The sequence below is a fragment of the Tetrahymena thermophila genome (assembly GCF_000189635.1).
Source record: "Tetrahymena thermophila SB210 genomic scaffold scf_8253984, whole genome shotgun sequence".
Lineage (NCBI taxonomy): Eukaryota > Ciliophora > Oligohymenophorea > Hymenostomatida > Tetrahymenidae > Tetrahymena > Tetrahymena thermophila.
In genome coordinates, this window is record NW_002475999.1 from 29,597 (window position 1) to 44,089 (window position 14,493).

Consider the following 14,493-nt stretch of genomic DNA (forward strand, 5'->3'; position numbering starts at 1 on the left):
ATTGAATAGCTTTATTCTAAATAAAATAATCAATTTAAAAATACTTTATTTTTATTATTTAAATAAACTCAATCATAAGAAGATCAATAAATAAATTAATAAATAAATAAGTAAATATAGAAAGCAAGTTCACTGTGAATCATACATAATACATTAATTAAAGTATTATCCTTTTTATTTTTTGAAATATCATTTTATATCATAAAGAAAATAAATTATTTTAATAGATTTATTTTATATTTTTTTATGAATTAAATAATTATTTTTTAATATAATATTTAAAAACTCATTGTTTATTTTTTAATGTTAGAAGTACTTTCTTATTTTAAATTTAAAATAGGTAAAATACTAAAAATAAAAATCTTAAACGTTTTAATAATTAATTAATTATCATCTACTAATTAAAATTTATAAATTTCAGATTAGAAACTGGATAAATTTTTTTACTTGACTAAAAAATTAATTAGGAGATAAAGAATAATAAATTTTTAAAGAATGGTAGATTATAAACACAATTAATATAAAAATATTAAAAATGCTAAAAGCTAATTAGCGATAATAATATTTCATATTTAATGAGTGATTTTATTAAGCTATTAAAAAAAATATCAGATAAGAATTTTTTATTTGCATAAATACATTTTTATTTAAAAAATATAATTATTTATTTATTAATAATTAACTGAGCTAGATTTTTATGAAGTAGCATTTATTTAGTAATCAAAGTTAACCGCATGATTTGATATAAGATTATTTTCCACCTTTAGGTCTTCCCATAGAGGTTCCTGTTTCCTCTAATTCATCAACAACATCCAAGCCTTCAATAACTTCACCAAATACTACATGCTTATTATCCAACCAAGGGCAGGGAACTGTTGTGATAAAGAACTATGAGCCGTTAGTGCCTGGTCCTGCATTTGCCATGGATAAAAGTCCTTTTTTTACATGTTTATGATTGAAGTTTTCATCAGCAAAGGTCTCGCCATAAATTGATTTTCCACCAGTTCCGTTTCTGTTTGTAAAATCTCCTCCTTAAATCATAAATTCGGGAATAATTCTGTGGAAAGGACATCCTTGATATCCAAAGCCCTTTTCTCCAGTGCACAAGGCTCTAAAATTTTCAGCTGTCAATGGAACATCATCATAAAGTTTAAAAACTATTCTTTTTGGTTCTGCAGTTCCTATAACTACATCAAAGTATACATTAGGGAATTTAGACATTTTCTTTTTTCTTTATTAGTGATTATTTAAAAGTTTATATTTTTTTATTGAATTAATTATTAATTCTTTAAACATAAAATTTTTAGTATTTATAGAACATATTTCAAGATAAAAATGACAAACTTTATTTACATTCATATTAATATCCATAACATCAACAAAATTTATTGCTTTTTAAAGAAAATAAAACAAAAAAATCCGTTTTAAGAGTTAAAATAGAAATAAAAATAAGTAAATATTTAACAAAGTTGTTTAATATATTATTAAATAATTTAAATGATAATTGATGTAATTAAATAGATTAGAGTCTTTACAGGCAAATAATGGTTTTAATTAAAATAAAAGAATAATTTAATTTTAGAATAGCTTATATTGAATGGATTATATTAATCATCAATTATATATAATTATTGTAATAAAAAGAATTTTGATTACTTATTTATTTATATATTTTTACTTCCAATATTGAAAAAGTATTAACCTTAAAGAAAAAAGATAATAATTACAATAATAAAAATTGATATCTGATTTAATCTATATTAAGAGTTATATACTAAAAAAATCATTTTAAAATATAGTATCTATGAATATTAAATTAGGGAAAAAGTTTATTTTAGGTTAATAATAAAGTAGCGATTCACCTAGCTAAAGGAGTTTCGTTTAGACAAATAGAGGAATAAAATCACCTTTACATAATGCAGAATAGGAAGAAATACCTTAATATATATAGCCTCCTACTGATCCAACAAATAGCATGCCAGTTCGTGATTAGATAAATAAGTTAGAAGTAAATTTATATCATAATTCTCATTTAATTAGGATTAGATTTTATGTGAATAAAATTTTTAAGCATGTATTTGGCTTTTCATTTTTTTATTACTAAATTAATAATATAGAATTTCTTGAATGAGTTTGAAAGTGACTTAAAATAGAGTAAATTAGATATGGAATAAATTAGGTAAAGTTTTTCAAAAATGGAAGATAGTGCAAAAAAGTAGTGGGATCTTCTTTTCGAAGAGTGTTCATTAAAGGTAAAGGAAACAGGTGATAGAATATACAATATTTAGTAACAAATAAATGAAATGACAGATAAATAAGTATCTGATGTCCTGATATTAAGAGGATAGTATGATGAAAATGTTTAGTTTGCTAAAAATTTAAATTTAAAGGTAAATGTTATTGAAAATGATGTAGGATTTAAGATAGTCTACAAATTTTGAAATTTATTTAATAGCTGAATAAGTTGGTTGAAAAATATTAACAAATACGATTAGTTTTATTGATGCATAATAATAATAATAATAAATTATCTGATTGATTGGTAAGACTAGCATTTATATAATAAAAATAGTTTCATCTATGATAAATTATTATTAGCTAGTAAATAAAATAAAAAATTAATTATAATAAAACACTAAAATGAATTAATAATTAATTAAAATAGGTCATTTTTACTCTAAATTTTAATTTTATTAAAAATCTTCATTAACCTTAATATTTATTTATCTATTTTATTTTTATATATGTTTTACTTCCAAATATTTTTTCCAAAAAACCATTTACAATTATTGTTAAAAGTATTATTTAATATGTATTAGATCACTGTTCTTTTGTTTCTTCTTTAAAATCAAAATTTTTTATTTTATAAAATTATTTTTGATAGTTTATTTTATTTTCTATCTATCTTAACTCTATTTAGTAATTTACTTTAATTATAATCACCAGATAACTAAAATAAATGATCAAAATATCAAATTTGATTAGTCAAATAAATAAAAACTTTTATACTAATTGTTTTAATATGTTAGAAAATATTTTTTTGGATTTATTAAAAAGCTAAATTAATATCTGGCTATAAATATTAATCCTTTATTCATTAGTAAAAAGTATAAAAATGCTTTCTAGTTAAAAAATATAATTTTTGTTTATTGATGTTAAATATATCAATCAAATAATAGTTAAAGACAAAAAATAATTGTCTTAATTTTCTACATCAAAAAAAATAATAATTTTATTTTTTAATTATTTTATGCTTTTATTTATTTTTTATATTGAAGTAAGAAAAACTTTATATTTAAAAAATAAATAAAAAATTTAAGTAAATATAAAATTTCTAAAATTATTTTTAATGATTTTAACAAATATAATTAAAAGTAGGTTTCATTAATAATACTTTATAAAGGTATAAATTATAATTATTTAACTAATTACATGTGCATTTAAATGTGTTAAAGTAAAATTTTTAATTGATATGAATTTGATTGGAAATATATAATTATGAATTAATGGATGACTGCACAAATAAGATTTTTAAATTTAATTTATTTATATTTGAAACTACTCTAATTAATATAGATTAGATTCCCTTATTTCAACAAATTTGATATTCGAAATGGCGGAAAAATTGTCCCTCACTTTTATTCCTTCTCATATTAATTTGACTTATGGCAGTATTGATCAAAAAAGACTTCTGAATAAATACAAAATAGGGGATAGGAAAAATTAAAGGATGGATGGGGGAACTAATAAAATAATAATGATTAAAGAATATGAAAATTAATAAATAAATTGATTAGATATTTTGCTTGTATATTTCCGCCAAATATTTTTAATTAATTAACAGCTAGCTCACTCATTAATTGATTTTTAAAAATTATCATGAAAATTTAAAGTGATTTGAGGAGATTGATAGATAGATAGTTATTTGATTATTGATTCAAACTATTAACATATATTTGTAAATAAATAAATAATAATATTAACAAATTAATAACAATTTGAAAGAAAAGAAAATTAATTAAGACAGCCAATATTTGATAAATAGCTTTAATAGCAAAATAATAAATAAATAAATACTTACTTACTTAATACCTATTTATCTTGTTTTTGAAATAGAATTTTAACAAAAACAAATATACCTTAATTATTGGATTACAAAAGAGTCGCACTCATTTTAAATATCGATTTTATTATCCTGTCAAAGTAATATTTCAAATTATAGACTTTGAGCACGATCTCATTGATGAATATGGAGAACTAGAAATATTAAGAAATGTAAAATAATGAAAATGAGAACATAACTCCTACGACAATTAAGACTCAGGATGGACATAGTAAAAAAGAGCATTTCAGATCTAGGATGAAGAGTAATTTTAAATTATTATCAATTTAAAGGCTTTAAATTAATATGAGCAAAAGCATTTCCATAGCTTAAATTGCTAACTATTTGAATACCTTTATATTTTTAATATACTACTTAAATCTTAAAACTAATTTTTATTATTTCTACATACATATTAATAATTAGCTTAGCTTACTATAGCAAATGGATTCTCTCTAAAACAAAAACTTAGAAGTCAGTAAACTGTAGACCTCTCTATGAATAAATTAGATTCTCCACAAGATGAGTATAGCTTCTAATATGAAGAATTAGAGAAGATTGGCGAGGTTAGAAGATTTTTCATGACATTTAATTCTCATATAAATATTTTAATGTTGCTTGATATATTTTAAAATAAATATCAATGAAAAAAATATTTAACATGTTTTTATTTTTGCATAAAAAAGCAATAATAAAAACTAAATCTTACATTAATCTCATAATTATTTTTTTAAATGGATAAATAGGGAAGTCACAGCATAGTGAAGAAATGCTTGAACAAGCTTAACAATAAAATGTATGCTGTTAAAATTATAAGAACAGACGATCTAGAAATAATTAACTAAGTAATACAAATAATATTTCTATTGAGTTATCGATCTATTTAATTAAAAATGCACTCAAATATCAAACATGTTTTTAATTTATCCTGATTTAAAGACTGTCAGATTTTAGCTTGAAATCAACATAAAGATAAAATTCGATATTTAAATATACTTATAAACTCCCAATGTTATTTGAATTAGATGCAAGCATCTAAAATGTAGATTTAAGAGAGTTAGCTGTTTGCTTCTAATTTTCTTATTGTCATTCAAATTAAATGCTATCAACACTCCAAAAATATCAAAATTATTAAAAATCCACACAATTTCTCTTAATTAACACTAATTAATTTTAAAAATTATGAAATAAAAAATTAATCTATTTATCACTTTATTTTTGAATAAATTCAAAATCTAATTTTTTCTTATTTATTTATCAATAATTAAGGCTAAGACTGAGTATCAAATAGTTAAAGAATTGAACCATGACAATATTTTAAAAGTATTTGAAATGTTTGTAAACGAAAAAACAGGGTATGTTAGGCTCATCACAGAATATTCTGATGCCATAACTCTTAAATAATTCATTGAAAAGAGCTTCAATAAGAGACTCACTGAATAAATTTCATCTAAAATCACTATATAAATTCTAAGTGCGCTAAGTTATTTGCATTAGAATAAAATTGTTCATAGAGACATAAAACCCTCTAACATTCTCATTCATCCTGAGTCTCTAAGAGTTACTTTGATTGATTTTGGGATATCAAGATTTTTTAACGACTCGCATGAACTATGCACTCCAACAGGGACTCCTTTATATAAAGCTCCTGAAATGATACGAGGAGACCCTTATAACGAAACTGCTGACTGCTGGTCTCTTGGTATAACTTTATTTGAAATGCTTACAGGTCTAAAGCCTTTCAATTACACATACAGGTATTAATGAATTTTTCTTAGCAAAATAAATGCATGAAAGAAATAATTTGAATGACATATAAAATATTCTATTTTGATCTAGTTAGAACAATTAATTAAATTCTTTAAAAGAAAAAATAAGTTAATAGAGTTCCTAAAAATATCCATATTACCACAAATCCACTTATCCCCATCCATCCCTTCATCCTCAAACCTTTAACCTATAAGTTTGTTAGAAAAATCATAGATTTTTAGATTTTGAAATTTGAATTAATGAACTAAAAATTTGTTTGCATTAAATCTTTTTATTATTAAAATTTATTAATAATAAAGTTGAATATAAATCATTGAATTAAAAAAATTTAAACAAGTTACTAACGAATATTTGCTTTTACACTGATTGGTATTTTAATAACTTCTAATAATATTGAAAATAAGCTAAAAAACTTTTCCCACCATCTAATTAATTATTTTAAAATAAAGATATTTAATTAAAAAAACCAAGAATGAATTAGCTAGTTAGTTATTAAGCTTAACAACTAATTTAAAAATAGAAAATCTTAACTTATCTTCTGATAAATATTTTACTAACAGAAGTCTCATAAAAGTATTTTTTATTAATCTTATATTTTTTATTAACAGAGAGAACGAAATGATCATTAAAATGGAGAATCAATCTTTTACAAATAATTAAAAATATAAATCACTTTCATAACAAGCATAAGATCTTCTTAAGTAACTTTTAAACCCGAACTTAAATAACAGAATTCAGCCTTAAGAAGGACTTAAGCATCCTTTTGTTTATAGAAATGTACAAGAAAATCAAATTTTGAGCTCTTAAGACCTAAACATTCGTTTTAGCAGTATATGCGAACTTACTCCACCAAAAAAGGATTTATAAAATGAAAGTTAAAATTGTTATTCTAATTAAAACCTTTCATGTTAGTATTCCAAGACTTCTAAAAGATTGACATATAGTTGTGGGAAGAATTCACATTCTTTTACAGATTATTTGAATACTTTAAATAAATAATTTACACCACTTAAAAACAACAAAAATATAATGAATTACTCTCCTTAAACTATGAAGCAACACACAACATCTAAATTTGACTCTTAAAAATCCGTGCTCTCTACTATCTCTAATATAACTTTATTGAGATAAAAATAAATAAATTGAGCTAGTTAATGAATGATAAGGAACCTTTGATCTAAATCAAAATAATAAATTAAATCCAAAAACTATATTTTAAAACTACTTTCTTAATAACCAATTCAACAATGAACCAATATATCTATCTATCTCACTGACCTACCAACTTTTGACTATTTCAATTTAACAATATTTATTTTAAAATTATAAATAATATTTTATTTTTCAACCTTTAATTTTATCTATCTATCTATATACATTTTGTATTAAAATTAATGTAAATAATGCCAAATAAAACAAATATAATATCTCTAATGCAATTTAATCTACCAATAAATAAATCTATAAATAGACAATCTTAATTTTTAAATAAATTTTTGATTGAAAAAAATATTTTCAATAATGAATTTAGAATTAATAAATAGTTTTTGATTTTAAAGCATAAAAAAGAAAATAATAATTTTATAATTTCATAGTAGAATTTTGAATGAAAAGAAAAGTAAAAATATTGATTTATAGTAGCTAAGATGGATTTTTACTGTTTGTTTTATTAAATTAAAGAAAAAAAATAACTAATTTACCAACTATTTTATAGATATTATAAATTTTATACCAAAAACAAACATTAAAACCATATAAGGATTCTAAAATATAAAGAAAGCAATAAAAAATATAACATACATTAGTCAAATATAAATGCTCATAGAAGAGAAAGATATCTCCAACTGGAGAAATGATATATAAGATTACAATAAGCAAAGAAAGGAAAGAGGGTATGAAAACCCTAAAGTAGAGAGAGTTAGCTAAAAAAATATTAAGGATAAAGAAAAAATATTTGATCCTCTTCTTTAAGTTTTTAATGATCCTTCTTAGGTATCTTTATTAATTGAGAGATTACTAGTTTAATAAATGAATGAGCAACTAGACATTAAAATAATTTTATAAATTATAAATAGGATAAGGACGATTTAGCTAAAACATAATTTAAGCTCTAGGCAGCAAAAACTAAAAAAAATGTAATACTTTTAGCTATATTAGCTTTTAAATAAAATTATTTAACTTGCAGATATATATGATATATGATAAATTAAATCTATTATTTTGCTTAATTGTTTATTTATTTATCTCCTTCACTTTATTAAATGATAGAAGCACATCGAGAAGTATCAAAAAGATTATGATATTGTTAATTTAGAAAAATTAGATGTTTAGATTATTCCTGAAAAGACATATACTAAGAGTGTTATAAAGCCATCTGTGCGAGAATACAACATCATTTCTAATACACCATTAGAGAAATATATGTATGAAAATGTTAAAGTACTTAAGCAAGAAAAGGTAAAATTAGGTTTAAATAGTAATTAGAAGTAATTAACATATTCATTTGAATGATATGCAGGTTATTGAAAAGAAAACGGACCTGAGTAAAACCAGAGATTTCAATATTATAACAAATAAATATACTGAAAACCATGAAACAAAAATATAAGTAAACATAAAAATATAAATAAATAAGTAGTTTATTTTATCAGCCTAAATAAATTTTGTTTGAAATTAGAATGATGAGGAAACAGTTAAAAACAAGCTCGATGAAAAATATAGAAAAACACATAAATTTAACATAGTGAGTGGCTTACTTTATGATCCTGATTAAGAAAAGGCATTTTAGGAGTAATGATTTATATTGTCGAATATATTTATATAAATGGTTTTTATGTAAAAGATAATTGAAAGAGACTAATCAAAGCCATGGTAAAAATGCAATTTTAAAACTTCCACCTTCTTTGAGATATAGGTAAAGCCAAATTAACATGAAGTATAGAGATAAATTTGTTAAATAATTTATTAAAGGGAGACTGTTATATTTGATAGAAATAAGCCTATCCCAGAAGAATTAAAGTTAATTGATTAGCAAAGGGAAAATGCTAAAAAAAGATACAAAATAAGATATGCAGTAGAAAATGAGTATCATGAAAGAAATTTAGAAATATAGGACAGACGTTAGTAGCGTCTTCTCAATGGATTATGTGATTAGAAATATCTTGATGAATATAAAAAAGGTAAATTAAAATTAATCTTTTTTTTTTTTTAGTTATTTAAATTTAAATATATTTAGGATTTGACATAATCACTTTAGATAAAATTAACATTCACGATATTGAAAAATTAATCAATAAGAAACCTAATCTTAGTTCTTGGGATAAAGTTTAAATGACTAAGAGAGAAGACTTTGTTAATACAGAGAATGGTTTTGCAGATACTAATGACATATAATATTATAACGAAGTACAATAAATTAAAATAGTTTTATAGAAGTTTTAGTTAAAAATTAAAAATAGGGAATATTAGAAAATGTAAATTAAACAAATTACTAATCAGGTTAAGCACAATAAGATCTTAGAATTAATGAGCCTGGAAAAATAAGTTTACCCAAAATAGGAAACAACAATTATGAAAACGACCATGAAGAAATTTTTGGTTAACAATAAAAGTAAAACTTAAGAACAGTTTCTAATAATTAGAATACATAAGATTAATAATTTTCTTAAACTGGTGATGTATATCAATCCTCTAAGCCTTAGAGATAAAGCAGGAGAAGATAAAGTGGATAAAGAACTTAACCATAGTTTGAGGAAAATACTTTTGGTGCTACTGCCCCTCCCAAATCTAGTAACAAACCCGAAAAATTACCTAGCAGAGGAAATATAATTCCTTCAGATAGTAATCAAAATAAATTTAGAATTAAAACTGGAGGTTTTAACAGCTGATTAAATTTGTTATTTTAATTATTTTTAACATGTCTCTATATGCTTTTTAACAGTGTAAATGTTCACAATATGCTAATTTATTAAACGAATTCTCAGAGACCACAAAATATTTAATTGTATTAAAAGTTCTGTTAAGCTGCTGAAAAATTTTAAGCATATTTGAAAACATGTTTCTAATGATTTTTAGTTTATTTTACTATTTACAATTCGGGCATATTCAATCTAAATTTTTTTTTTTTTTAATGTTCCAAATTAAAAATTTTTTGATTGTTTGTATTCAAAGTGAATTAATTTCCTTTTAAAATTAAGAAAATAAATTTATGGATTTATTTTAAGCTAATTTAAAGCAAAAAAGATTTAATTTACTACTAAAGATGATTTAAAAAAATTTTATTTAAATTAAAAAAATACTTGAAAAATTAATCTATTTATTGAATGGTGAAAAAAGATAAATATCATATTAATCTTTATACATTATTTAAAACCAATAAAAATAATAAATATAAATAAACAAACTTCCGAAAAGAAAGAATATTTATTTATTGTGTATGAGATATAGATAGCCTATGACAAAAAACCATTAAAGGAGACAGTAAAAATATATTTATTTATTTATTAATAAGATTATAAGAAAAATAAAGAAAGTTAGTTATTCGTTTGATAATTGTCAAAAAAAAAAAAATGCAATTTATAAAGATAAGAGAAGAATAAAAAATTTATTTACTTTGATTATTAATTTAAAAAATAAATAAGTATTATAAATAAATAAATAACATGAATGAATGAAGTAAATATGAAAAAAATAAAATAGAACACAGATAAAAAATGAATGCGATAAAAGAGAGTATGTATCGATCGGACATTAGAAGTTAATAAGAAGAAACATGAATTATTACTAAGTAGTTTAAAACAGCAAGAATAGTAAACTATAGCTAACAAATTAACAAATAAATCATCAAATAATCAATCTAAAGAAGCAGAAAAAGCAAAAAAATAAAAAAAATAAAGAAAAAATAAAAGGAAACTGAAGAAGATTAAACAAATCATTAAATAGCGATAATGGACGGAAAAACAGTCATTGATATTGATGATATCCTATCAAAATTGATAGATCCAAAGCAAAGTAGAGCAGCTAAAAGTTAGGTTTTGGCTGAAAGCGAAATTAGGGCTGTTTGCATGAAGTCAAGAGAAATCTTTTTGCAATAGCCAATGCTTTTAGAGTTAGAAGCTCCCATTAAAATTTGTGGTAATTAGAAGCCTTATTTTTCGATAAAATTAAAATAAATGTTTTTAGGGTAACATTAAGGCAATAAAAAACATTTAAATAATAGGTGATGTTCATGGCCAATTCCCTGATTTACTTAGAATTTTCGAATACGGAGGATTCCCTCCTGATGCCAATTATCTCTTTTTAGGAGATTACGTTGATAGAGGCAAATAATCACTAGAAACAATTTGTTTGCTCTTAGCTTATAAAATCAAATTTCCTGAGAATTTCTTCTTGCTTCGTGGTAACCACGAATGCTCCTCCATTAATCGTATATATGGTTTCTATGATGAATGTAAGAGTTTTTATTTTTAAGGAGAAATTAATTTCTGCTCAGAGCAGCCTAAATTCGTGTTTTCAAAAATTAGAAGAAAATGATTGAAAGTTTTTTAAATAAGAAGGATAAATAACAGAAAAAATAATAGATTATTTCTAGCTAATCACACTATTTTCAATTAAAAAAAGCAATTATATTTGAAATATTTCTCATTAAGTCAAATAAATTTGCTCATTTTTAGCTAATAACTTATTTTGTAATTTAATTGTATATGAAATAAAAAGGTAAAAGAAGATATAATATAAAGCTCTGGAAAATTTTTACTGACTGCTTTAATTGCCTTCCAGTCTGTGCAGTGATAGATGAAAAAATTATTTGTATGCACGGAGGTCTTTCACCTTCTCCTGAATTTAATAATATAGAATCTATTCATCGTATAACACGTCCAATTGAAGTTCCTGACTAAGGTTACTAATTAACTAACTATCTTACCAAACAAACATCAAAATTTATTTTCTCTACTTTCAAAATTAACTGATAGAATTTTTAAAAAATGAATATTTCAAGATCTTTCTAGTTAGCAAAACAAGGAAATAGCACATGTTTATTCTTTCATACATACTAAATTGATGTTAATTATTTTTTTAGTGCAAACACTATCTTAAAGAAAGATTAATTGTCACTTAAGATTCATAAATTTAGCGAAGCAAAAAATATGAAGCAAAATAAAGTATTGAATAAATCAGATTCAAGTGAAATAGATTATTCAACTTATTTTTATCACAAACTTTAACCAGAATATTATCTAACTAAATGTTACTTCCAATAGAATAATTCATACTTAAAAATTTAGTGATGTTCAATAATATTTGTATTATCAATAAAAAATAATAATGGATAACTAAACTAAAGGAAATTAAATCATATTTAAGATTTACAAATATATAAAAATAAGTAAGCATATATATAATAATAAAGTAGCTTCAACCAACATCTAACAAAAAAGTTAAAATTTAGAGAAAATAAATATATTTTAATCACTTTAAGTTTGACTAAAAATAATAATTATTAAAATTTAAAATAGGTTTATTATGCGATCTATTGTGGAGTGACCCTGAAAAAGATATTCTTGGTTGGGGTGATAATGAAAGAGGTGTTAGTTATATATTTGGACCAGATGAGGTCTCGAAATTCCTAAAGAAATAAGATTTAGATTTAATATGTAGAGCACATTAGGTAGTCGAAGATGGATATGAGTTCTTCGCAAAAAGATAGTTAGTCACAATCTTTTCAGCTCCTAATTATTGTGGTGAATTTGATAATTGCGGTAAATTATTTTTTAATAAGCAAATAATGGTATTAAAATTTGACATTTTATCTATAATTTTATTATTATTTAATTAGGTGCTTTAATGTCTGTAGATGAGACTTTAATGTGTAGCTTCTAAATATTAAAACCTGCAGATAAAAAATCTTAAACTTAACGTCCTAAAACTCCAAAGGTAATTATTTAGAAGTATTTTAAGTATAAGTTAATGCAAAATTTATTTTATAAAAAAAGTTTGTCAATTGAAAGATAAATTAGTTAGTAATCAAATAAATTATAAATTAACATTTTTGTTTATCATTTACTTATGGATGGATGCTCAGAGATTGGTTATAATGGTAAAAGTAAAAAAAATATCAAATCCATGATGGCCTTTTAATCTTAAATCCCTTAACAAATATATTAATAAGTACTCAATAAATAGCTAGCTAACTTTGTAATTTTAAATAGAAAAAGCAAACAAATTATAAATAACCAAACATAAATAACATTTAATTTTATGTTCAATAAAACAAAATTAACTTATAAATATTTTTATGTATTTAATAATTATAGTTAATTAAGAGAATATTTTTTAATCTTCTCCAATATAGTAAAAAATTATCTATAACATTATAAGTATCCATGTTATCTGCATTTTTAAAACTAAGCTGAATTTTAATTATCTTCCTTGAACTCAACCCTCGAGATTAATTACTTCAACATTCTTTATTCTATTTTATTTTATATTTGTAATAAATAAAACATTTTATTCTCTTCAATTAATAATTAAAACTCATTTTTCAAAAAATTTTATATTTTAATCTCTTAACACTTACATTAAAATTAAATCAGCTGATTTTTATTAACAAAGAGTGTTAACAAAAACTCTCAAGTGTTAAAAAATCAAAGCTGTTTTATTTTTAAAAGACTCAATAATAAATAAAGTATTTTTACTTTGAAAAATAATTTTAAATTTAAAATTATTGATAAAAATCTACATTTTAAGACTAACTAAAATAGATTTGAGTATTTTGTTTTATAATTATTTAAAATAATTAAAAATTTTAATTTAATTTGGAAATAAAAAAAATAGTTTTTTTTTAAAGAAACTTTTTTTTGATATTTTTGGAGTATTAATTAATAAAAATTATATTTTAACATCAAAGTTTATTGACTTTAAAAAAAAATTTTAATTGTTCTTTCACAATCGAAAAATTGACAATCGAGAGAGGAAACTTATTTGGAGTGTTAATTTTTAAAAAGGAATTTTACTTTGATCATGCAAATTTAATATTTGAAAAGAAATTAAATTAATTCAAATAAATAAAATTTTCTTTTTAAAAATTATAATTCAAATTAAGAATAATTAATTGCTTTTTTAAAAATTTTATTTTAAATATATTTAGCTAGTAAAATAGATTAACATCAATTATTGTTATTACGCATTTTAAAATTATTTGGAAACGCACTTTCTTTTAAAAAAGAAATGCTGTATTCAAATTTTACTCAAGTAAAATAAATCAAACTACTTTGTGCTTTGTAAGATCTATCAGGTGCTAAAATGATGGAATAAATAAGTATAAATCATAATATCCTCAAATTAAATGATTAGGAAATGTGCTTTAAAAATGTTAAGTTTATCATATATATATTAATTTTGAATGCTTTAGCTATTGACACTTAGCTAAAATTATATGAATTTTCTTTTAATTTTTCATATCAACAATTTTAATTATTTGAAATTAATTAATTATGTTAAAGAAATATTTGAAAGTGGTATTTTTATAAAATTCACCTATCAACTATTTGAATTGGTAGGCTTAATATTTCTATATTTAAAAGACTATTTTTATTTAGAAATTCTTTTCGAAATTTAACTAA

At 21.7% G+C, this 14,493-nt stretch overlaps 6 protein-coding genes across 6 annotated transcripts; 5 read left to right on the forward strand and 1 right to left on the reverse strand. All coding sequences in view use genetic code 6, as the record gives it.

The window, feature by feature from the left end:
* Positions 1–720: 720 nt before the first annotated feature.
* On the reverse strand, positions 721–1,221 carry TTHERM_00865350 (peptidyl-prolyl cis-trans isomerase, cyclophilin-type protein; the record flags this gene model as incomplete). Its single annotated transcript, XM_001026775.3, has 1 exon — positions 721–1,221. One exon carries the CDS (start codon positions 1,219–1,221, stop codon positions 721–723), a length of 501 nt encoding a protein of 166 aa, XP_001026775.1.
* A 583-nt stretch (positions 1,222–1,804) lies between these two features.
* TTHERM_00865340 (hypothetical protein) lies at positions 1,805–2,441 on the forward strand (the record flags this gene model as incomplete). Its single annotated transcript, XM_001026774.3, has 2 exons — positions 1,805–2,008; positions 2,118–2,441. 2 exons carry the CDS (start codon positions 1,805–1,807, stop codon positions 2,439–2,441), a joined length of 528 nt encoding a protein of 175 aa, XP_001026774.1.
* A 1,172-nt stretch (positions 2,442–3,613) lies between these two features.
* Positions 3,614–3,793, forward strand: TTHERM_00865330 (hypothetical protein; the record flags this gene model as incomplete). Its single annotated transcript, XM_001026773.1, has 1 exon — positions 3,614–3,793. One exon carries the CDS (start codon positions 3,614–3,616, stop codon positions 3,791–3,793), a length of 180 nt encoding a protein of 59 aa, XP_001026773.1.
* Positions 3,794–4,243: 450 nt separating this feature from the next.
* Positions 4,244–7,018, forward strand: TTHERM_00865320 (Serine/Threonine kinase domain protein; the record flags this gene model as incomplete). Its single annotated transcript, XM_001026772.2, has 5 exons — positions 4,244–4,367; positions 4,529–4,668; positions 4,849–4,947; positions 5,372–5,859; positions 6,481–7,018. The coding sequence occupies 5 exons, from the start codon at positions 4,244–4,246 to the stop codon at positions 7,016–7,018; spliced, it is 1,389 nt and encodes a 462-aa protein (XP_001026772.2).
* A 588-nt stretch (positions 7,019–7,606) lies between these two features.
* On the forward strand, positions 7,607–9,759 carry TTHERM_00865310 (hypothetical protein; the record flags this gene model as incomplete). Its single annotated transcript, XM_001026771.3, has 9 exons — positions 7,607–7,864; positions 7,948–8,007; positions 8,141–8,329; positions 8,391–8,480; positions 8,550–8,662; positions 8,715–8,786; positions 8,843–9,051; positions 9,108–9,277; positions 9,331–9,759. The coding sequence occupies exons 1-9, from the start codon at positions 7,688–7,690 to the stop codon at positions 9,757–9,759; spliced, it is 1,509 nt and encodes a 502-aa protein (XP_001026771.2). The 5' UTR covers positions 7,607–7,687.
* Positions 9,760–10,818: 1,059 nt separating this feature from the next.
* On the forward strand, positions 10,819–12,876 carry TTHERM_00865290 (serine/threonine-protein phosphatase PP1; the record flags this gene model as incomplete). The annotated part of the gene is made up of 6 exons (XM_001026769.2): positions 10,819–11,005; positions 11,091–11,321; positions 11,588–11,770; positions 12,388–12,630; positions 12,708–12,805; positions 12,865–12,876. 6 exons carry the CDS (start codon positions 10,819–10,821, stop codon positions 12,874–12,876), a joined length of 954 nt encoding a protein of 317 aa, XP_001026769.2.
* Positions 12,877–14,493: the final 1,617 nt, after the last annotated feature.